Source organism: Galeopterus variegatus, unplaced genomic scaffold, assembly GCF_000696425.1.
Source record: "Galeopterus variegatus unplaced genomic scaffold, G_variegatus-3.0.2 Scaffold337, whole genome shotgun sequence".
Taxonomy (NCBI): Eukaryota; Metazoa; Chordata; class Mammalia; order Dermoptera; family Cynocephalidae; genus Galeopterus; species Galeopterus variegatus.
This window is the reverse complement of record NW_007726448.1, coordinates 669,418-694,954: the sequence shown is the minus strand read 5'-3', so window position 1 is coordinate 694,954 and position 25,537 is coordinate 669,418. Positions and strand designations below refer to the sequence as shown.

The 25,537-nt window shown below is 36.9% G+C and overlaps 1 protein-coding gene across 7 annotated transcripts in view; it reads right to left on the bottom strand.

Moving 5' to 3' along the window:
* Positions 1-25,537, bottom strand: part of DCP1B (decapping mRNA 1B) — a 54,912-nt gene that overhangs the window by 8,614 nt on the left and 20,761 nt on the right. For 4 of the 7 annotated variants that reach the window (XR_550145.1, XR_550146.1, XM_008567713.1 and 1 more), the window contains 3 exons: positions 13,469-13,535; positions 11,162-11,297; positions 1,313-1,441 (listed from right to left, as the gene is read on the bottom strand). Coding sequence is in view for 5 of the 7 variants with exons in the window: in XM_008567713.1 (XP_008565935.1) it covers positions 1,313-1,441; positions 11,162-11,297; positions 13,469-13,535 (332 nt within the window). In the remaining 2 variants the exon portion in view is untranslated. Of the gene's footprint in view, positions 1-1,312; positions 1,442-11,161; positions 11,298-13,415; positions 13,536-25,537 lie in introns of all 7 variants that reach the window. The other 3 variants (XM_008567717.1, XM_008567716.1, XM_008567714.1) reach the window with 2 other exon arrangements.

The following is a 25,537-nucleotide window of genomic DNA, read 5'->3' as shown; positions in this document are numbered from 1 at the left end:
TTTAAAAAATCATCAGATACATAAAAAACCTACCTTGGCGCCACCAGTTATAAGGCTACTTCTTTCCTGCTCTATATCACCTCTACCTTTTTCTGCTGCTTTCTGAATTGTGGCACTAAAACATGAGCCTCATTCTACAACCAACATATTCTGGGCTGGCCCGGTGGCGCACTGGAGAGTGCGCCACTTGGGAGTGTGGTGGCGCTCCCGCCGAGGGTTCGGATCCCATGTGGAGACTGGTTCCCGCTCACTGGCTGAGCGCGGTGCGGGTGCAACACCGAGGGTTGCGATCCCGTTGCCGGTCCCCGGTGCGGGCACGACACTGAGGGTTGCGATCCCGTTACCGGTCAGTAAAAAAGACAAAAAGGAAAAAAAATTAAAAAATTAAAAAATTAAAAAAAAAATAAAACCAACATATTCTGATTTCTCTATTAAAATATAATAAAAAATTTCCATTGAAAGCAAACAATAAAAAGCGAGCCAAAAGAAATTAGAGAAGACTCTTTCAAAAACAATTCAATACACAAAGTTAGCCTTAATGTTCTTTGGCTCTATGTTCATTTTCAAAATTGATGTAAACTAATTCCTTAAAAGACTTTTTAATTGGGAATAACCATGATAAAATGACATAGCCACATTATATTTACAATCAATAATGGGACCCGCAGATTAGCAAGTTTTGTTATTGCTGTGCTATTCTGAAATATATATATATATATATATATATATACTGATACAAAAGCTGCTATAATATTTGTATTTTAGATGTAAACACAATGACAAGTCATTGGATCTAAGGAGGAATTTTATACCACTCCTTTAGATTCTGAGCTCTCTGGGAACAGGTATCCCGTTCTACACCCACAGTGCCTCGCATGCTGTGCGTGGTATAAAGGAGGTGGTTTAACGGAATCCTTGAACTCAATTTTGTTGCCTTGGTTGTTGTTTTCTCAGTGGCCTTGGGAAATCACTTACCCCAGAAGAATATGGACCCAAGGGGTAATGTTCCTGTCACCTCTGACAGTGTTAGTAGTTGTCTGTTGTTTTTTAAAAATACATTATCTTCTAAGGAATTCAACTCCACAAGAGATGAGCACAGAATGTGGCAAATGGCAGAAGTAAAAATTTTAACCCCCTTCTAGGAAAAATAAATTAATGAAAAAACCTCTAATTTGAAATCTCTCTTTCTTGGAATTACCTTAAGTCATTCTTCAACAGTACCAGGTCCTCCTTTGACTATACCCTGGGTGAAAGTTCTTTAGGAAGTTCTCTCTAGAGATGCCCGATGTGAAAAGCAGAGGACTATGTGTACCTGACTGGGCTGAGGTGTGCGCCGTTGCTGGTTTTCACTGGGTTTCACTGGAATTGGTTTGATGAGATTGGGGTTGTCATAGATGGCAGATGAACTGGTTATCTGTTTTGGCTCAGAACAGGTTTTACACTGAAATAGAAAAGAAAAAAACCCCCTCATTTTTGGTGTAAAAGAAACTTTAGTCTTTTTAAAAGAACATACCTTCTTGCTTCTTATCTAATTGGTAGGTGACTATTTTTTAAAATATATATTTTCATGCACAAAAGAAAATTTCTTAAATTTCTCTGATATGAGCTATATTTGAGTGTGAATCAAATTCAAATTTAATTTATCTTAGTTGCACAATTCAGGGCCCTAAAATAATACCAACAACATCGGCAGGACCTAAAGGCCTGCAGGACCTAGAGGCTCTTAGATACTTCGATAACCAAAAGGCTATATATATGCTTAAGAAGCAATAGTTTATAAATGTGTAGTCTAATGCTTTTCAATAATAAACAATTATAGAAACTATTCCTTAAATAACATGCCTGAACTATAGTAGGGCTTTTTCCTCCATTAGCAGTTGAGTTAAAATTGGAGAGTTGCTGAGTATATTTCATCAAAGAACCGAACCTTTTTGGTCTACAAACCAAAAAGTAAAGCTGACTGAAACCACTGATTTAAAAATTACTAACATCATCTTTATTTAATAAATGATTTCTTGCATAAACAGAATAATTCATATCTGAGAGTTCTGAGCCACTCACTACAAATTAGAATTTCATAGAGAAAGAGACAAGAGACAAGCCTCATCATTTCAAATACTGACTCATTATCATACATTAGTCTAACAAACCATGCAACTGCTAAAATAGCACAATTCATAACAAAGAGAGCACAGCAATGATGTTGGTGTCAATTCTGTTAAAACACCAATGAAACAACATAAAAATGCTACCTTCTGTGCTATAGACTCTCTATAGCATTGTTAGTTTCAACTGTACAGTCAAGGCCACCGGCTAGAAAATATTTCTCACTGTACCTAACATGGAATGAGCTATAAACAGTCTTGCCCCTCAGACACCCAAGGTTCCCAATGTGTTTTACAGTTATTGGGGTGTATTTTCTAATTCAAAGATATAGGAGTATGGGGTCTATTATCACTGTGTACACTTAGATTTGTAAGGTTAACCATATAAAAAAACTATTTTCGCCCAAGCATTCTGTCAATAATTTGAATATTCGACACTGGTATTAAGTGGGATGTAAAATCACTTTATGGGTTATAAAATGTTATTTACAATTATTAGTTAAATGATAGTGGTTAACAGTATGGCTGCATGGACCAACTGGCCTGGCTTTCCCAAGACATGGATAACCAAGATAAGACAAGAATACAGCCTAAGATATAGTCTCTTACAAAATTTCAGCATGAGAAGCCTTCAACTTCTGCTTGCTAGTTAAAAGAAAGTGGATGCTTGTTTTCTCTAAATGACCCTTTCTGTACTTCTTCATTTTCCACATTCAGGGACACTGAATTTCAAGTAAAGAAAAACAGATTTTTCCCACCTTTCCTATGCCCACATCCATACAGGCCAAAAGGCTGCTTTGTCTCTTGATATACATAACCCCCCAGATAGTTTCTTCTAGTTAGAAAAGCTGTTTTCTATGTCACTACAACTGACTACCTATCTATGAAGCCTTGCTTTTGTGTAGAAATTGCTCCCTTGTTATCAAACTGCTTGGAATTAAGCATCATCCACCTCAATAGTTTGAAGCTCATTTTCCGGTTGTTTAATTTTCTATGCCTCTCCCAGCCCAAATAACTTTAAAGTACTTGGGAAAAAACCCAGTTTTTGAAAAAGTGTATAATGGATTCTTCATAGAGAACCTGAGGCATTTCTTTAAAACCTCAAAAACTATGTCACATAATCCCATTTTATCACACACGAATACACACATACACAAACATATTTATCTATGCCAAGAGAAACATGAAAGAAGATACACTATAAGTATTAAAAGTAGGTATCTTTGGGTTGTAGGATTATAGGTGGTTTATTTTTCTTTTCTATACTTTTTTGAATTTTGTCATTAAGCAGCAAAAGACATTTAATAATTTCTTTAATTTCATAAATAAGTCACGGCTATATCTAGAAAACAACTATTAATCCTTGTTTTAAACCACAAAACACAAAACAGCCCACTTGTGAATACCCAGAACCTACGTAGTCTATAGATCATTTCTTGCCCCTGTTCTTTTTCTTAGTGAGCTTTTGTATTCTGTTGTCATTTGCATCTTAACTAAAAATCGAATAGGGAGGTAAAACGAGATGAAGTGCAGTTTAGCATCATTGCTACTTAAAGCAAATTCATAGAAAGTTTTTTTCTCAGGGGAGGAAAACATAAAATATTGGCAAAAATAATGTTTTCAAATTATTTTGTTAACTTCCTATAAAAAGATGTATTTAGTGTCACTAGTCTTCACTTTGCCGATATCATACACCTGTAGCTCAAAACTTTTCCTCCTTTTATTTCTTGGGATTCTCATAAATTTAAGAATTCTAAAGAGACTTAAACATAAGACCTGCAACTATAAATCTACTAAAAGAATACATAAGGGGAAAGCTCCATGACATTGGTCTGGGCAGTAATTTTTTGGATATGACCCCAAAGGACAGGCAATAAAAGCAAAAACAGACAAATAAGATTACATAAAACTAAAAGCTTCTGGGCCGGCCCGGTGGTGCACTGCTACAGTGCGCCGCTTGGGAGCGCGGCGGCGCTCCCGCCGAGGGTTCGGATCCCACATACAGACTGGTTCCCGCTCACTGGCTGAGCGAGGTGCGGGCGCAACACCGAGGGTTGCGATCCTGTTGCCGGTCCCAGTCTGGTATGGGCGCGACACTGGGGGTTGCGATCCGTTGCCAGTCACAAAAAAAGACAAAAAGGGAAACAAACAAACAAACAAACAAACAAACAAAACCTAAAAGCTTCTGCACAGCAAAAGAAACAATTAACAGAGTGAAGAGACAACCTATGGAGGGGGAGAAAATATTTGCAAACCATACATCTAATAAGCGGTTAATATCCAAAAAACATAAGGAACTCAAACAATTCAATAATAAAACAAATAACCCAATTAAAAAATGGGCAAAGAACCTGAACAGACATTTTTCAAAAGGAGACATGTACAGGGGCCGGCCCGGTGGCGCACTGCTATAGTGCGCCGCTTGGGAAGCACGGCGGCGCTCCCGCCGAGGGTTCGGATCCCACATACAGACTGGTTCCCGCTCACTGGCTGAGCGAGGCGCGGGAGCAACACCGAGGGTTGCGATCCCGTTGCTGGTCCCGGTCCGGTACGGGGGCGACACTGAGGGTTGCGATCCGTTGCCGGACACGGAAAAAGACAAAAAGGAAAAAAAAAAAAAAAAAAAGGAGACATGTACAAATGGTCGACAGGTACATAAAAAAATGCTCAACATCACTAATCATCAGGGAAATGCAAATTAATACCATAATGAGATGTTACCTCACACCTATTAGAATATCTATTATCAAAAATACAAAAGACATTTCCATCTGTTCATCACCTTCCCCTGACATGGGACCAGACCAGCTAATTGGGACACATTAATCTGGGTGTCGAGGTACATTTAAAACCTGACAACAGGCTAATTGATAAGCAATGGTTTCAAATAAAAAGGGACACGAAAATCAACTACACTGTATATTGATGAATTAAAATTTTAAAAATAAATTAATTAAAAAAATTTAAAAAATAAGGGGCCGGCCCGGTGGCACACTGGATAAGTGCGCCGCTTGGGAAGTGCGGCGGCGCTCCCGCCCGAGGGTTCGGATCCCACATACAGACCGTTTCCCGCTCACTGGCTGAGCGAGGTGCGGGAGCAACACCGAGGGTTGCAATCCCGTTGCCGGTCCCCGGTCCGGTACGGGGGCAACGCGATCCGTTGCCGGACACGGAAAAAGACAAAAGACAAAAAATAAAAAAATAAAATTCTGGCCTATGTTTTCTAACCTTAAAAAAAAAAAGAAAAAGACAAGAGTTGGCAATGATGTAAAGAAAAGGGAAACGTTGTACGCTGTTGTTGGGAATGTAAATTAGTACAGCCATTATGGAAAACGGTATTAAAAACACAACTACCATATGATCCAGCAATCCCACTTCTGGGTATATATCCAAAGGAAATGAAATCAGTATGTCAAAGAGATGTCTGCATTCCCATGTTCACTGCAGCACTATTCACAATAGCCAAGATATGGAATTAATCTAAGTGCCCATCAACAAATGGATGGTATATAACATACGGCTTAAAAAAAGAAGGAAATTCTGACATTTGTGACAACATGGATGAATCTGGGGGACATTATGTTAAGTGAAATAAGCCAGGCACAGAAAGACAAATACCACATGATCTCACTTATATGTGGAATCTATAAAAGTCGAACTCATAGAAGCAGAAAGTAGAAAGGTGGTGGTTGCCAGGGGCTGGGGGGATAAGGGTACTGGGGAGATGCTGGCCAAAGGACACAGAAGTTCAGTTAGACAGGAGAAATAAGTTCAAGAGATCTATTATACATCATGGTGACTATAGTTAATGACAATACATTATATACTTGAAAGTTGCTAAGAGTAGTTTTTAAGTGTTTTCGCCACACAAAAAATGTGAGGTAATGCACATGTTAATTAGCTTGATTTAGCCAATTCACAATGTATACATGTATCAAAACATCATCTTGTACATCAAAATATATACAATTTTTTTCAATTGAAAATTTAAAAAATAAAACTGCAAAAAGAAAGAATTCTAGAGTTGAAAAGGATCTCAGAGGTCTTTTAGTTTAATACTTATCCAGAGAAGTGAAATTCTTTTAAAACATCCCCAAATGCGACGGTTCAATCTCTCCTTGAACACCTCCATTAAAAGGGACTCACTTCCCCACAACAAGAATTCTGAGAAAAAATTCTGCGTTCTTTCTCTCTTGCTCTTCCCATCTCCCCCTTTCTTGTACCTCAGAACCACTTGGCTCACGATCCCCACATTTCTGACACATCTGTTGGGTGGGAGAAGACAACATGGGGTAAGAGGGTTGTCACAGCATGGAAGCTAACGGGGGCACATGCATCTGGCCGGGTGGATCAGAAACAGCATGACGAAGAGGAGCAGGTGAAATGGGCCTGGAGAGACAGGTGCAGGGCGAGGGGACAGCATGAGAGAGAGCACGAAGGCGCTTTCAGGAACGAGTTATTCCGCTTGGCAGGAGTTTCAAACATTCATAGAAGGCAGCAGGGTTAGAAGGATAATCTGAGGCCATGTACAGAAGGCTCGAAGGGGTCAAGGGCTCAGGCACTGGGCAATGACAAACAAAGAAGGATTTAGACCAGGAAAGTAACAAGATCACGCAGGTGTTTCTAGGTCATCATCTGGCTGTTAATGGCAGAAGGAATAATTTCTTCTGTTATTTATCTCACAGTTGGAGCATATGTTATGCATATACCAACATGTATTTGATTTTTATAGAAAAGCACAGTCTATACACTAATTAAACATCTGCATGTTCATGTCAACAGTATAACAACAAATCTGTTGGGGCATAAAAATGAATAGAACATTGCGTTGACCTCAGCAAGTTTATAGTGTAGTGGGAGAAGTTGACATAAACATAATAAATGAGGAAGAACAAAATAAATTCTAAACAGTAACAGACTGGGGAGTTCAGTGGAAAGAGTAATTAATTGGACTGAAGAGATCTGGGAAAACTCCATGTAAAAAGTGGCATTTTTACTGGGCCTTGAAGGATATGTAGATCCTGAAGGGCAAACAAGGGGCAAAATATTCAAACTGTAGGTATAGTACAGAGTGATGGCCCAAATTAGATCTTCAAAACCATGTATGAGGGGTCTGAGTATGTGTGTCTGTGTTCCATGTTCTTTTATGTGATGGTCAGTCAGCTGTGGCCATAGAGGAGACAGGAAAGGCTCAGGAAAACAGTCTGTTACACTCGCAGGTCTAGAAACAAGAGGCAGGCCACACACACTAGGCGGAACCTCATGGGGAAGAGCAAGGGGAAAGCTGAGGCCAGAGCCTTTACTGGGGTTTCCTAGGGAAAGGCAAGGCAGGGCATGATGAACAGTTTAGGACCAGCTAGTGTGAGTAATTCCAGCGTGCTCTATGCTACGGGGCTCCAAGCTATAGGAGTGCTCCCTAGTTGTCTGGTACCTGGCCCTGGGAGGATTAAGGCAGAGGAATATTGTATCATGCTGGCCCAGAGCCCTGGCTCTGGATTTGATTGTTTGCATATCAAAGGCATCCAGCTCTTTGCTATCTCTAAGAACTGGCAAGTACTGAGAGTGGCAGTCTCTCCCAAGCCAGAAAGGTTTTAAGATGTGAAAATGTTATAATATACAGAAGATAAAAATATAAACAATAGTGTGTGTGTGTGTGTGTGTGTGTGTGTGTGTGTGTGTGTGTGTGTGTGTGGAGAGGAGGGAGGGAGAGAAAAGAAAATAATTTTTGTTTAATATTTGTATTTATTATTTATTTACCACTGTCATGCTGTCTTCACAGAAATGTCTAAGTTCCTAGAGGCCAGAAATGTCATCTTTTAAAGATTAATTTTTGGTACACCTAATATAGTACAATTAATAAAGTATAATTATTTTATTATTTTATTAGTTGCCAGGTTGTTAGGATTCCTTTTAATGACTTTTGAAGAATTAAAAAACAAATAAAACTAATACAGAAATAGTTGTTACTGTCTGAAGCTGGGATTAAGGCATCTCTGTCCAGGCCCTAAAATAAAAAATTAAAAGGAAAAGGAAAAGGAAATTGTGGACACTGTGGAAATATTCATATTACTTCATTCATTCAACAGCCATCATTTAGCACTCACCATGTGTTAGGTACTTTGAAGCCAACAAGGGACAGAAAGATGAATAAAAGATGTTGTTTGTACTCAAGAAGCTCACAGTCTAACAATCAAGAGTGAGTCAAATTAAGTCAATGGTATGTTGAAGAAACTTGGTCAATTTTCTGGATGTTCCACTTCATTCAGGTCAGGATTTTTCCTACTGCATCCTGGTGGTATCGTTTTTCTACTTGCTCTCCCCTTGCCCCCACCCCCTTTCACTTTCTGTAAACTAGAAAGTTAGGTCTCAAGGCTTAATTAGATTCAGGATCAACTCTTTGGACAAGAATATTTCAAGATGGTGCTGTCCATTGCATGTTATAACACAGTAGGAGGCCATAGTGGCTAGTTCTTCAGCTGTTAATGATGCTAATGAGTGAGGTTCAGGTGGTGGCAGCCTGATCCTTCCATGGTCAAGTTTCCATCAACCTTTCTCATAATATTAATATTACTGATGCTCATTGCCTGAATCAATTATTTAAGCTCTGTTTTTAAGCTCTGTCATTTCCTCTACATTATTGGCTAAAATTCTTTGGTAGAGAAGAACTTACCCTCATCGACCACGGATGTTTGGTTATTCTAAAATATGGTCCACTAAGGGCAGGCAGGAGAAATGCTTAATTCATTCTCATTAATTACCAGTTTTCAGAGGAAGGAGTTGGTGCCTTAGTACCTTCAAAAGATAGCCAATAATTATTTTTTGTTTTGTTTTATATTTCTGGTTTGCTTGCTCTCTCTCATCACCATGAACTCATAGATGTTTATACATTCAATTTGTTTCAATCCATTGTAGTCATTTCTTTTGAGTTAGAATTCAGTGCTCTGGTCAGTGATCCTTTAAGCTGACTACTGTGCTCTTTTCACATGACCCTATTAGTTTGACTTTACTATCCCAGACTGGAATAAAAAATTGCTTTAAAGAGCCCTGATACCTATTTAGGAGGAAATAATACTTAGAAATAAGAATCTGGTTGATAGATGTACATATTAATACTGGGTTATCACTTATTTTTCCGTCTTTCTAGGGAAAGTTAGGAATTCTTCCTATTTTTTGTTTCTATAGTTAAGAAACAAAACATGAACTATTTCTGATATTTCCACTTAAAATTTAATAATATACAGTTTTAGCTTAATTTATTTAATTTGTTTTTTTCTCTTACGCTGAGGTCTTTGTTCTAACCACATTAACATAATTTCTTATTTATTATATTCATGACAGTTGAAAAATTACAGTGCCAGTATTACTACTAACAATAAAACCACTGGATTGTTTATTATTTCTCTGCAGTTCTTTTTGTCCTTCAAATACAACCCACTAAGAGTGTTCAGTTCAAACCCTGGGTTTTAAAGTCACTCTAATTTTTTTCTAAGTAATTATGTCATAATTTGATATTCAGTTATATACACGTCTTTCAACTAGTTTCCAAGTTCTAGGACTTTCGTGTTCTTTTTTCTTAATTTTATTTTTTGTCCATTTCTCTAGATAGTGTTAATCTTTTAGTTGTGAATATTTAGGAGCTCTTTAGAAAAATAGGGAAATTAACCTTCTTATTATTTAGGCGTAAATATTTTTTTCTCAGTTTTTGTATGGTGTTTTTCTTAAACCTTGCAAAATGTTTATTTTTTATTTTTATGTAGTTGAATTAGTTGCTTTTGGACTTTAAGGCACAGTTAGAAAGATTTCCCTTTTCCCAGATTGCAGAGAAATCCACACAAATTTTCTTCTGTTACCTGAATGGTTATATTTTTACATTTAAATTTCTGATACATTTGGAATTTACCCTGGTATATGGTACGAGGTACAGATTCAATTTTATATTTTTCCACATGGCCAACAGTTGCTCCAACACTATTTAAAAATCCATTCAAATAGCTGATTTGAGATTGCCACTTTTACCATATCCTAAATTTCATATACACTTGGGTCTAATTTTGGACGTCCTCATCTGTCCAATTGGTCTATCTGGCTATTTATGTGTCAGTACCATCAACACCACACTGTTTTAAATGTTTAGGCTTCAATGTTTTAATATTAAGTACAGCTTGCTCCACCACCATTCCCCCATCTGTCCCCCCATCCTCACCCCAACACCCTGCCAATATTGCTCTTTTTTGCCCAGGCTTTTCTTCTTGTATATTTCTATTCTTTCTTGTATATTTCTCCATGGGTCCCTTATAATCAACTTGTCTTGCTCCAGGAAAAACAGAAGAAGGGGAAAGAGATGAGAGAAGAGGAAGGGGAGGAGGAGAGAAACCAGTGGTATCTGTTTAGGGATCACCTTAACTTGTAGATTTAAGGAAAACTGAGAGCTCTGAATCTTCTTATCCAATTACTTGTTTAAGTCCATTTTTATGCCTTTCAGGAGTTTTAAAAAGTTGTCCTCATACAGGCTTTATCCATTTCTTGTAAATTTTATTACAAAGAATTTTTTTTTTTCCTTTTTTCTTTTTTCGTGACCGGCAACGGATCGCAACCCTCAGTGTCGCGCCCGTACCAGACCGGGACCGGCAACAGGATCGCAACCCTCGGTGTTGCACCCGCACCTCGCTCAGCCAGTGAGCGGCAGGTCTGCATGTGGGATCCGAACCCTCGGCGGGAGCGCCACTGCGCTCCCAAGCGGCGCACTGTAGCAGTGTGCCACCGGGCCGGCCCTACAAAGATTTTTATATTCACTTGTTGCTACTGTAAATGGGGTCTTGTGTTTGAGTAAATCTTCTAACTAAATACTGTTTGTATATATGAATGCTATTGATTTCTCAGGCTATCTTTCAATTCACTTAAAAGCGAACAGTCTTCTTTCACCTACTAAAAGCAAATAAAGATTTTATTTTTCATACAATCTTTTCTGTTGGAAGGAACAGCACCCAGACTTTCTTGACAACAATATTCCCACTGTGGAATTTAAGTATGTATCACAAGGAAGGACCAAAACTCACCTTTGTGTATTCATCTTTGGCCTTGGTGAGCATTCGTAATATATCTACTTCTTTGCCCTCTCCTGAATTGAGGATCATGGGGGACATTCCTGCTCCAGCTCCCTGATGGGCTTTCAACTGTTCATATTGAGTTAGGCTAGAAAAATAGAGGGAAAATCCAGAAAAGAAAAACCAATTCAACACAAATGGTTATCTTAAACCATCCCAATTCTCACTGAGTTGTTTTCATCCAGTTACAACCATATTAGAAATAAGACTGCTTAGGAATTTAAAGAAAAATGAGAGTTGAGGTCCTGAATTCACTGACTAAATACATGAATTTAGAGTAGGGCTCAGCAAGCCATAACCTGCAGGCAAATCCAGCCCACCACCTGTTTTTGTAAATAAAGTTACAAACAGCCATTCACACTTGTGTATGTATTGTTAATGGCCGCCTTCACACTGCAAGGCCAGAGTCAAGTAGTTGCAGCAGAGATGGCCTGCAAAGCCTAAAACACTTTCTGGTCTCTTTCAGAAGAACATTTGCCAACTCCTCCTTTAGAGCATTTGAAAGGACACTCTCATCAGCTGCTGAGGAAACCCAATTTAGAGATCTCAAGCACTGAGGAAGCTGCATGCAAATAGAGCTCCCCCTTCATTCCAAAGTGCCTTGAAGTCAAAGCAAGGTTGATTCCAGCAACTCAAATCCTGTAGTCATCTGGCAGCTTAAAAACACAGTGAAGATTCTGAGAAGAGCGGACATTTGAAAAACCACTTAGAGCAATGAGGAGTGACTTTTGTTGCCCTGAAAACAATCCACAGGGGAGACCAGATTGTGCCTATTTGCTGCTAGGTACTGTGAAGAAAAATACTTTTTCCATTTGTGTGCTTTGACTTTCAGCTCAAATTATTTTATTGTTGCCATGAAGTTTATGGTAAAAATATCTGAGAATGTACCGAGAGATTTCATTCTAACTGGGGAAGGGTCTGAATTCACACAAATCAGCTGCTTATGGCTAGTAAATAATCAATTTTCTGCCCAAGCTGTTAAGTAATTTACTGCAGAATGCTGACAATTTTAACACAGCCTCTTGGCTGAGCTAGAGTATTTTTTCATCTATATGAAATCCTGCTATTATTATCCATTGCACAATTTACAATGACATGAATGTTCTAGGAACTAATTTTTATGATGGTAAATACCAGTTTGAACACACTTAATCACCACCTGCAATTTGAGCTAAGTTACCTAAAATTAGCTATCACAAGCTAGATTTTCAGAAATCAATCTTATTTACAAAAAAGTGCTCCCCATTTTTCATTTCCTTGGAGTCAGTGTTAGTCATTTAATTGTCCCAGGATTTAAAAGTGGAAATTGGTTCTTTTGCAGACAGAGCTGCAGTGTCACATCCATGTGGACAGCAGCTGTCCTATGTGCTTGGCTGAGTCCAGCCCGAGGCTGAGACACAGAATGTGTAGGAAACGCATTTCATTCTGAGGTTCTCACCCATCCCCATAAATAGCAGAGAAATAACTGCCTCACAGCGAGCAGCCCTGGGGCTCAAGAACCAATCAAAGAGTTGCCCAATCACAGAGAAGAGGACACGCACACCTGGGCCCTCCTTTCAGTGCGATCAAGGAAGCCAAGAGCGGTGAATCCACACAGTAATTCTGAAGTTTCCCAAAATGCAGAATGGGACAAATCACAAGATATCATGAGATTAAAAGAAAGAGATTAGTGACAAAAAGAGAGAGAGGCTGTCTACTGATCACTAAACTAATATTAATTCAGAAATTTCCAAAGAGATTGAAAATAAAGACTATCATAAGTACTCAGTATTTGAGACATGGGAGGAAATTCTGAGCTCCCACAAACATGGATATACTCGTACAGTTAAAAGTGTTTGCAGAAGGAAGGAATGAAAGATTTTAGAGAATCTGGAACAGCCTTTTAGCTTCCTTTTAGCTCCGAATGTTCTTTTTACTGACAGCCATGTTGATAAGTTTTCAAAGCAAAAAACTGCCAATTTACAAATGAGAAAATATTAAGGAAAATTGCCATCTGGAACAACTCATATATATTTCACACAAGCAGAAAAAAATGAGTTGAGTCATTCTAGATGATAAATCTTACCTAGTGAAAATGTAGCAAGTTGTTTCTTATGTCTATTTTTCGCTTATTAAGTAATATTAAATGTTTTCCTGACCACTATAAAAAGAATTGCTGAAGAAAGATATACCCCGTTAAGATGACAGTGTAGTTATACACACTTACAAATACAAACAAAAACACCAGGTCCTGAAACATAGTTGGCCTCCAGCACTTACTTCTTCATAAGCTCTGCAATTCTTTGGCATTCTTCCTTATCATAAAACCAAATTCCATAAATGGACACTGCAAAAAGCACAGCAAACAAGTTATGAGCATCCTCAGAACTACAAAATGGAAAGAAATTCCCTTTCCTTTTTAAAGGAAAATACATAATAATTTATGTATTGAATCAATATGTTTAATAATTATTGAATAAATGAAACCAATCATTGGAGTTAACACTTAAAAATCAAGCATTGGAATTTTTTTTTCCCCCTTGTCTTTTTTCGTGACTGGCAACGGATCGCAACCCTCAGTGTTGTGCCGGTACCGGACCGGGACCGGCAACGGGATCACAACCCTCGGCGCTGCGCCCGCACCTCGCTCAGCCAGTGAGCGGCCGCTCTGTATGTGGGATCCGAACCCTCGGCGGGAGCGCCACCACGCTCCCAAGCGGCGCACTGTAGCAGTGCACCACCGGGCCGGCCCAAGCATTGGAATTTTTTAAGTCCACAGAGAAATCTGTAGTGGTTTTGTGCATGCGTGCGGGCGCGCGCGCACGCGCAAACACACACACACACACACACAGATACATACACCAACCAATAAAGTGTGTTTTCCTTATAAAGATAGTACCTGAACATGACAGGCATTTGGTAAATACTTCTTAAACAAATGAATAAATGTAGATTGAACATGAAATCAGAATTTCTAAAATTCCTGGCTTTGAGACATCATTGTTTCTACACTCCATTTGCACATTTCATGAACACATTTCATCTTTATTTTTAAATATTCAGAAACCTGATGCCCAAATTATGCCTAGAAACCTCCCTCCCTTCTCCTTCTCCCAAGAATATGTTAAGTGAAAAACTGGCTTTGTAAGCTGGAAGTTAGGAATAGGGCACTGAAAAAAATAAAATTTAATAATAAATCTCTGACTTCAAAATGTCTATACAGAACATTTATAACTGTTGAAAGATTAGATGTGACTATGATTTAGTCATTTAGTAATGAAAGAAAATGTGGTATAATATAGCTGCTATTGATTCATTTAATACTGTTCAAATAAGTTGTATAATTTAGTATGTACCTGTCTACATCATTTCTATTACAAAGGTTGAAGCAGTTCCAAAACACATTTGTAAACATCTGAGAGTCTGGTAGTATTAATCACATAAATAATGCATTAACTACATACACATTTAAAAAATCTTCATTGAAAACAGCAGCAATATTATGATAGGGCAATGAAACTACAAAATATATATATATATTTTTTTTATTATTTTTAATTTTATTTTTTATTAGCATATTCATTGTTACAAATCATACTTATTCTTTATGTTCCTTATCCAATTCCTCCCCTTTCTCCTCCTCCCCCCAAATAACCATAGATTTGTTCTCTCCATCTGATAGATTAACTGTTCTTCTGTTGGTCTGTTGCCTAGATGACCTGTCTAGTACTGAAACTGGTGTGATCAAGTCCTCCCCTATGATCAGAAATTAGATGCTTCTTCTACTACTTTGGAGTGTGCTTTGCAGAGAAAGAGGACCTCTTACCTGTCTAGTACTGAAACTGGTGTGATCAAGTCCTCCCCTATGATCAGAAATTAGATGCTTCTTCTACTACTTTGGAGTGTGCTTTGCAGAGAAAGAGGACCTCTTCTGGTGCCTCTCCTTGTGTCAATGCAGTTGAGAGTCTGGCGTGCCATCTGCATGGTGGCTGTGACTGCTGCTAGAGACTAGCCGCTTTTGCAGCAGCCGCAGCAACTGTGGTGGCTGTGGTGGGCTACCCACATAAAAATGGTGTTTTTTGTGTGCTCTTTACTTGGTTGTGGGTGGGTCACAAAATATATTTTTAAAAGGAAAAATTTTTAATTTAAACTTTCAAAACATTTCATTATATTAATATTATTTTGTCATTAAAACAGCTTATATTCTAACTACACCTTTTTCCCACTTCTCTGACCAATGCATGAGCATAGAATTTCTGCTTGTTGTCAGTAATGATTCAGATATCCAAAGGTACAGTAGTCCCCTCCCTCCATGGGCAGTCCAAAAATATTAAATGGAAAATTCCAGAAATAAACAATTTATAAGTATGCAATTGTGCACCGTCCTGAGTAGCTTGATGAAATCTCGCACAGCCCCATTCCATCCCACTGGGGACATGAGTCATCCCTTTGTCCAGCGCATCCATGCTGTAGACACTCCTGTAGACATTCACTCAGTAGCCTTCTTGGTTATCAGAGCAACTGTTGCAGTATCTCTGTGCTTGTGTTGATGTAACCCTTATTTTACTTAATAATGGCCCCAAAGCACAAGAGTAGTGATGCTGGCATATTGTTATAATTGTTCTATTTTATTATCAGTTATTGTTGATTTCTTATTGTGCCTAATTTAAACTTTTTCATAGATATGTATGTATGGGGAAAAACAGCATAAACAAGTATAAGGTTTGGAACTATCTGCAGTTTCAGGCATCCACTGGGAGTCTTGGAAAGTATCCCCCTTGGATAAGGGGGAACTAATGTAAAAGAAATCTCTTTTTAGTGCTATTTTAAGCAAATATCTTAAAGAGGAACCCTATGAACAAAATTACTAACCTGTCAAAATGTGGCAATGGGGTTTTAAAGTTTGGTTTTGTAATTGTCAGCGTATCAGTGTATCTACCTACATGTTGTGGGGGGAGTGGGAAAAAAAATCCCAGCTTTTTCTTGAACAGAACCATTTTATCCTCTTAGATAGAAATACGTACACATATTCCTCCTCGGTATATGGACCATCTTAAAAAAAAAAAAAAAGAAAGAGAACATCTGAGTTCTGAAGCCAATGTACTATGAGAGCTTTCATATCAAAACAAAGTTCTTTCATCTCAAGATCATTAAATGAGTACTTTGAAACTTCATATTCAAGGTTGTTTCCAGTCCATGAACACTAATTCCCTACTCTGATTCCCGACACAGATTCCTACGCACTAATCCTTCTACCCTCATGTTCTTTAAGTAGAAGCAGATTGGATCACTATCTTTCAACCACTTAATAAATCTGAATACATTTGTGTGTTTTGGTGGCTTTAATATTAGTTACAAAACTAGCAGCCTGGTCTGTTTTTTTGGTTACAATAAAAACTCTCTTTTCTTGGAGACTGAGTTTTCCTAAACTAGCAAAGGAGAAAGGTGTAGCAAGGGAGAAAAACACAGCATAACTAAGAAACCCGAGACCCAATGGCAGAGGAAAAACCAGCCATTGGTGTCTCATCAGTAGAATATATTAATAGAAATATTTGGGGTGTCATTTTTCTTTGATGTTACATATTTGTGGCATCTGACATAAGGAGCTAGGTTTCCATAAGGGTAGGATGCCAAGGAAACTGTTGATACAAATAGAGAAGCAGTGTGACACTGTTGTTACAGCAAGATGACTGGAATGCAGATTGAGAGACGGAAAACATCTTTCAGTGTCAAAGCAGAATGAAGGAAAGACGGGATTTGTAGTAATTATTTAAGACATTGTGGACACTTCTTTAGGATCCAGCCATTCATCTCTAAAACAACATGGTGTTAAACTTAAAATCAGATCATTTTGAAATAACTCTTTTCATCCCAGTTAATATTTAGTTTGAACATAAAATTTAAATAGCCAAGGGGGGAAAAACAGGTTTACCAACAGTCCTGACTACTGAAAGGTGACACCAGATAAAATGTAGAACTGAGCCTAACTTTTTTCTCCCTAAAATAGTTTTGCAACTTGAGCTACATTCCACAGGGAAAGGGGCTGTGAATTCCATTAAAGTGCACATTCCAAATGAAGTTTTCTGTCTCTTAGGCCCAAGGTCTACCAACTCCTGCACAAACCTATCACTCTTCCACACAAGAGGGTATATCAAAGCAGCTTGTGGTGATACATAAAAACCAGAGATCATCATGCCGCAGGGAGGTGATGAGCTGACAGGCTGACAGCAACCATTAGCCTCACATTTCAATCCCAGTTTTCCTGGGTGAGAGGCCATCTCTACATAAGCAGTGAGCACAGAAGGAAAGAGAAAAAGACAAGGTTGAAAAGAACCAAGAAAGAAGGTGTGGTTTTTAGAATTCTAAAGCTTAAAGTAATTACCATAACCTAAAGTTGCAGTGATAAGACATGGCCATGTAAACTTTTGTGGCACTGAAATGGTTTCTGGGTTTTAAAAAATTACAAGGAGAAAAGGTCAAGAGCAAGATATTTATTTAGTTTTAAAAATCAACCTATTAGTACACAACTGGAAATTCACGATGTTTCGAGCCTTCGTTCAGCCTGCTACGCCTGCGTACCAGCCGCTTCCTAGTCCATCTGCAGAAACAGAGGGGAAGTTTAAGGGTACTTTGGTGCATGAAGCTCAGCTCAGCTGTGTCTACATCCCTCCTGGAGGTAAGAAACCCAAAAGTGGAGTGAAGGATAGGAAGAACATGTTGAAATTTATTCTAATGAAACCCATAATGTGACTCCCTGCTCTAAGAACTCATCTCCTCGTCAGTCCTCTTGGTATTTAGTCAGCACTTTAAACAGCACAGTGAAGTTTTGCCTAAAATTGCATTGCCTTGGTTCATGCCATTCTTTGGAAATTCTCAACAGAAAAGAAGCAATGTTTGAGGCAACAGGCAATGCAATATTGCCTTTACATAGTGAAATACCAGTCTTCTACTTCCCTTTTAATTCTGTGAGAAAGATCAAGGAGATCAAAATTTCTATTTTAGAGTTCATGTCTGAATTTTGTAGGTACACACATACAATATAGACAGCAAGTTGATTATATTTGATAATGGTATTTTCTTTTTTAATTTCTTCAGTGGAAAAACCAAAAGCTGATCAAATTTTAAGAGGCTAGTTAAGGGATCATTAGAGGCAATACCAAATGTCACTTAAATGCACATTTTCATTTGAACTCTTTCATTCTTATTAGCACGATGCACTAGTTCATTTTGGATATTCTTTGGGTATTTACACCATCTTGTCTATATTCTTTAATAAATATTTCTGTTCATCCTGTTCTTTTAAGACATTTATCGTTTGTTCTATATTTTAACCAAAATGCCTTTCAACTCTAAATCATTAATGGTAACTTGTAATCATTTAACAAGAATCCATGCTAATATTTGTGTAAATATTAAAAAGGCATATATCCATGCAGTTAGTAAGTGGATAATAAATACACAATTACATTAGTAAAGTTTAAATAGGCAGGATATCTGATTTGGTACTACTCTTTCTTACTTTTTTAAAAAAAATAATAATTTCACTCATTCCTCTCAAAAGGACAGAGAAATGTGTTTTTCTTAGCATTCAGCAAGGAAAGCAGTTAAGTTCTCTCTTCACTAGGAAAGCCATGGAAACACGGCAGTGTTAAATTATATAAATCTCTTCTGGGCATTTAAGGATAAACTAAAATTTTAAAACTTTCTTCAAATCCCTTTCCTTTCTCAAATGAGTGGAATAATAATCTCAATGTAAGGATGAAAAACATCTAATTACATATTTCATATAAACATTTGTTTTTGAGACTTCATTCAAATACAATTTTTCTTTTCTTTCTTTCTTTCTTTTTTTTTTTTTTTTCTTTTCCTTTTGGCAGCTGGCAGGTACAGGGATCAAACCCTGGACCTTGGTGTTACAAATACAATATTTCTTGATTTACTATACCATTTATCTAGTTCAAGTTTTTATAAGTTTGACCATATTGATGACTAGTTACTAGCATCTGATAGTAAACATGCACACACAGTTACTAACCTTCTGAAAGATTACAAAATATTTACAAAATTAGAAAGAAGGAATCATGAAATTTTAGAGTTTGAAGCTAGCTAAGAAGTGTGCAGTTAAATACCTATTTCACTAATGAGGAATTTGTGGTCTAACCAAGCTGAGTTAGCCAAAGTCATTTTTCCTGGTTCAATCTGTTTCTCTCTAAAATATATCCCTACCCCAGCCTTACAAATAAAATAAATGAAGTATTCAAAAATGGATTTCTAGGCTTGGTTATAAAAGACTGAAATTAGTCTTTTTTAAACCAATGTTCATGTGGACTCTCAAAACAAAAAAAAAGGAAGGATGGAAGGGAGGGAGGAAATGAACGAGGAAGGGAAGAAGGAGGGGAGAGAGGGAGAAGAGGGAGGAAAGAAAGAAGAATAAAGACGTCTAGTAGCAGCAGTATTTGTACAGCAGTAAATGCTGGAGCACCAGTTCTGCCGCCTGTGTGCTGACATCCCATAGATGGGAAGCAGGCTACGTTTGGCTGGCTCTGTGCCGATTCTGTACTTCTTCCCCATTTGGAATGTTGCACTAAAAATCCTTTCTTTGGCATGTTCTTTAATGCCTTTAAAGTAATGTTCTTTCATTCACCTTCTGCCTTTGCTTTACTGACCAAACACGGACACAATCTTGTAAAACAAAATCTTCACTGGCCACTGAGAGTCTGCATAGCACTGTTATCTTTGGCCCCTGGTCTGGTTCTTTTCATATGACATAGTTTTACTGCACCTCACAAATCAGTGATCCCATGATCTCGGAATATTGGAAAGTTCACAGTAGATGAGAAACAGTTTCTATTTTATGGGCAACGAATACTCATGAACTTGTGGTAGGAAACAGTAAAAAAACAAAAAACTCTTCCCTTTCTAAATAAATTAACTTCATTAGAAAGTTAATGCCTTTAAAAACAAACAAAAACCTCAACTAAAGCATTAGACTAACTTGGATTAAATTAATATGTTCTCTCCAACTATAAATGAGAATTTTTTACCTTCAAAGTAAAAGATGGATTTATCTTTTAGAAAGTTTTCATTTATAAAAAATGCATTTTATGTCACTAGACCTTCCTAATCTCCACAGAGGTCATTATCTTCCCAAACTAGGAATCCTGAGGTCTGCTACTACCTTCAGGTTCGTGAAAGGTCAGATGGATCTTCATTATACACTTACTTCCTACTTTTATTCGTTTGAGGGGAAAGTTCCTTTAATCAAAGAGATTTAACAGAGTAAATAAACTTTTTAAAAAATTAGGAAGCAGAAAAATCCAAAGTTAATAACAAATATAAATAGGAACAATTTACTCTACTTTTTTTGCTATTTAAATTTATATTTTCATTTCATTTCATTTGTAATTTTGCTGATTAATTTCAAAATCTCCCAGGCCTCAAATATCAAACAGATCACCTAAAACATTTTCTCCACTCTCTGAGTTCCAACTGATCACTGAAGACCCAGTCTTTCTCAGTCCTTTAGAGATAAACAGTCCCAACTTTTTCTTTGCTCAATAGTTTTGTATATCCTTGTACTAAAGAAAAGTAATTAAATATTTACACATCTGTTCCCTCTACTACAAGCTCCTGGAGGTGAGGACTTTGTTAATACATTCAGCATAACAACTAGCATATGGTACACATTCAACAAATATTTGCTGAGTTGAACAGAAAACTAAGACTTCAAGATCTTATAACATCAATAATCCCTACAATAATTGCTACTATCAATCGTTATCACTATTCTGGCTTAATTAAACATTGTGGACTAGATGTGCTAGAATCCTCTATCAAATTGATTATACTTTCTACTAGAGATTTCAGCATGTGGATTCTCCTCACATTGCCCCTTTTATTCTCCTTCTAACTTCACATACAGTTTATTTTGCTTCAAACACTTTATATTCATAGGCATAAGCAATGTTGATGGAATTTTGTCATTAGGATATGAGCTCCCAGAGATTGTCTATTTCCATTGATCCAGCACTATGAAGGCACTAAAAGTACTCACTTTGTGTGTATTTATTATTACAATTCTACCATATACCATTCTTCTGATTGATTACTTGTCAGGCACTGGCAACTGCAAGCTCAAAGAATGCAACAAATCTGCAAAATCACATGCATTTCTCTTCATTATGGAAGAACACAGGACAGAATATAACTAATGGTACTTTGGTCTAGCAGAAAAACTAAGATATTCATATTCCAGTTGTGTCTGATAATAGTTAACTTTAAGCTTATACAAGTACGTAAATTATCTTAAGAATATAAGATTTATATGCGATGTCAATTATTCCAACAACACATTAAAAATCTATTATTTTAAGTGAATCTCAATATAGGGAAATAAGTCCAGGCTTATATAACTGTAGTTCGTGAGAAAGATATGTTTAAGCTAAACATAAAACAGATCAAAATTTGATTTAATCAAGTGTTTAACAATAATAAAAATAGTTCTGCTGAAAATAGCCTAACTATAAAACATGATCACTGAAAAATTTCTAAGATTTTACACAGCAGTGATCTAGCCAAAGGAGCCTATTGCTACTTCCTAGTTGGAGAAAAGTGAGTCAGAGTTTCTGTACTTTTAAAATTTTGATCTTAATCTATGAATATGGAAATAGGAGATACTACTTTTCCAAAAGGCCCTTATGTTGTAAACAGTTAAATCATGTTTTGGTACTACTATGAAATAAGAGTTCTAAGGTTGTATATAGGATCATTCTAATACAAATTCTACCATGCCAAAACAGGCTCTCTCAAACACAAAATATAAAATATAGTATATCTCCAAGCCACAAATGCAGTATATGAATCCAAGTAGCATTACTATGTAGATGTTTCCTTGGTACCCCAAGAATGTTAAATGTCTTCATGGTTCAGAATAAAACAAGTGATTTCACTTTAATTTCACCCTCACACAGTAACTGTATATACCCATATATGACTTTGCCACATGGATTCTTCCTCATCTCAGCATGCTAGATTGTTAAGTTAAATAAGTTTAGAGATATATATACATTTTCCCATTAAATTCATGTGAAGGTCCTATATATGAGTCCCCTCATCATTTATAATTGAAGTGTAGTATCTGTGTAAACTGGGTGGTCAGGGTGTAAAGAGGTATCGTTTAGCCATATTATGTATGTGCTTATGTGTGTGTGTTTCAAGGAGCTATCAGGCATCACAATTCAACTCATGGAAAAACAAAAATATGAAACCCAGAGATACCACAAGGCTCAAAAGTGAAATTTTGCTTTATTTGATGTTTTTCAGAGCCTTCTTTAATTGAAAGAATATCAGTTCTTTACAGAAACAGTCTCCTTTAGAGTTTAGATCCCTTCCTTTCAGCGTGAGTAGAATACAGACAAAGAGAACAAAAAAGTAATTCTGGATTTCAGGTCAGAGTGACAAGTCATCACTCAAGTCACGGTAGATCATGTATTAAAACACATTAAGCAATAATTTGCTTACATATTAATATGCAAACATATTAAGCAATAATACCTAATAAATAGATCAATTTTTCAGTTAGAATAGCAAAGGAAGCTTATAGACACAAAGTAAGATTCAGTGACCACACGATGATTTTTTAAATTTCGGTGGCCTTCTGTCTTTCTCATTAAGAAGCACAAACTTAAAAAGAGTCCTTGAGTTTATCTAGGACAATGAACCACTCTTCTCACATACAGTAAAAGAGCCTCAAGATTGTATAGGTTTCCTATTCTGATTAGGATATATCAAATTCCTTGTCTCCCATTCCATACTGCTCATGATTTGAATGAGTTTACTGTGAGGATCTTATATTGATGGGCAGATCCTGAAGAGACAGCTATTCTATTGTTATTCTTCCAAATACTAAGTTTCTGCTTTGATAAGAATGTCAAGTATTTTTAGCTGTATAATTACTTTTAAGATGTTTCTTGACCCTAGAGGGCTTCAGGAGTTCAATAAAATCCCTAAAATTATATGCAAAAATGGTGTGTCTATGTGCAAATAGACATTTGGGGGGAGGGGTGGAAAAGTACAAAGCACAGGTCCCCTAGAACAATGCCTGGCACATAGTGGGCAATCCAGAAATATTTGAAAAGGGGAGGAAAGGAGGGAAGGAAGGAGGGAGGAAGGGAGGTAGGCAGGGAAGAAGAAAGGAAGAAAGAAAGGAAGGGCAAAAGGGAAGAAGAAAATCCAGATTCTCAAAGGGGTTTGTGGACAAATAATATTAAGAACTACTATTTGAGGCTATCAATATACCAGTAAGTATCCTAGAATGGACTAATAAACTCTCAATTATGTGTGGGCAGATAATGTGGCTTTCACATTTTCTTAGTAATAAATTTACACAGGGTTCACTTTTAGTCTTTCAAATTGCTTTCGTAATAATTGCCTGAACTGAATCCAAGGTTAAGAAAAGAGGTGATTAGAATCTCAGAGTCTTAGAATTTGTTAAATTGGAAGAGTTTTTATTCCTTATTGTAGCCTGGAGTCTAGGAGAAGGCACAAATTTATTAGCATTCTCTGCTATGAGAGGGTGAACTCCACAGTTTGGCTTAGATGAGAGGGTGAACTACACAGTTTGGCTTAGGTTACTGCTTTGCACTAGTTTGAAAGTGGTATTTTCAATCTCTACCATGAAGTGGAAAATAGAGAGGAATTTTGGAAAGCTGGGCAACTTTGTGGCTCCTTCTCAATCGTCCAAGCAGAATATCTTCAAAAGCTTTATCTTAAGCATACTGATGTTCCAAAATGCTGGAAAAAACATCACACATATATACATGTATAACAATCCTAGAAGATAAATGATTGGGAACTAGATGTTTAAGTACATTAGATATTTAAATTACTTTAAGTACATTGCACGTCTATCTCTTATCCACATCTGCTTATTTTCTGTGTTCGTTTGGCACCACAGAGTATAAGTAAAATATAAAATATGGTTTCTGCCCACAAGGAGCCTATAACTTATTACTCATGCCACTGCCTGTCAATAGCCTATATCATCAATAACCAAGTAATTAATGTTAGTATAATGGCAGAACAAATGTTTCACAAAATGCATTCTAAGTGTAGTGAGCAATGCTGCTTTTCAATTATGACCAATCATTTGCAAATTTGACTTTCTTACTGCTATTATGTATTATGGGTGTATAACAGGTACATTTTAACTGGAGCTTTGGAAGAAATTAAAGTTTATACTTCATAATATGTTCTATAATAGCCATGGAAAAATACCTACACTTATATTTTAAAGCTTTATTAATTGTTTACTATACATTTTGTACCATGGAAAAGGATTGCAGAATAGATGCTAAGGTTTCTCTGAGCTAAAAAATTGACTTTTAAAATTATTGACTCTTCAGAAAGAAGTGGAAAGTTAATTCCTTCTTCTCAGGAAGAACATTAAGTTTTTATGTTAGGTTTTCATATTTTCAGCAAAAAAATCCTTTCTTCTCTGACCATGTGGAGAAAACAGATGTCCCAAGCCAGAAAAAGGGGGCATAGCCTTTCTAACTGATCTGGAAAGTAGAAACTAAACTATTTCTATTATCTCACATTACTTAAAACTTTCAGTTGAGGTCAAACTACATGAAAGGCTTTGGTACTGCCTTGGCTTAAAATACTGAAGATGAAGATTTTAGAACAAGGACTGTTTGTATTTCCAGGTCGAGGAAGCCAAAATGCAAATTGAGAAGAGTTAGTGTAACATTCTAATCAACTTAGGAGTTCAGGGTTAGATGAAACAGTGGTTCGTAAATGTCGGGATAAAAAAGAAAGGTAACAAATTACACTTATGTATTCATTTCTTTAAAATCTTCTTTTATAAGGTTGTTATTTCTCCTTTTTTAAATTGAGAAATAATTCATATGCAATAAAATTGCACAGATCCTGAAGTGTTCTCTTCAGTGAGTTTTGACAATTATAAACTTCTGTGTAACCACGACCCAAAAGAAGACATAAAACATGTTTACTGACTTTTCCAGTCAACTACCACATCCCCACTTCCACCACCAAGCCACACAGAGACAACAATTTTCTAACTTCCATAACCATAGATTAGTTTTGCCTGTTCTTAGGCTTCATATAAACGGGATCATGTGGTATGATGGCTTTTGCAGATGGTTTCTTTTACTCAGCATGTTTTTGACATATACCATGTTGTTGAATATATCAATAGTTCATTCCTTTCTATTGCTAAGTAGTATTCCATTATATGGATATACCAAATTTTGTTGATCCGTTTACTTACTGACGGGCATTTGGGTTATTTCTAGGTTTCTTTTGGCTATTATGAATAAAACTGCTATG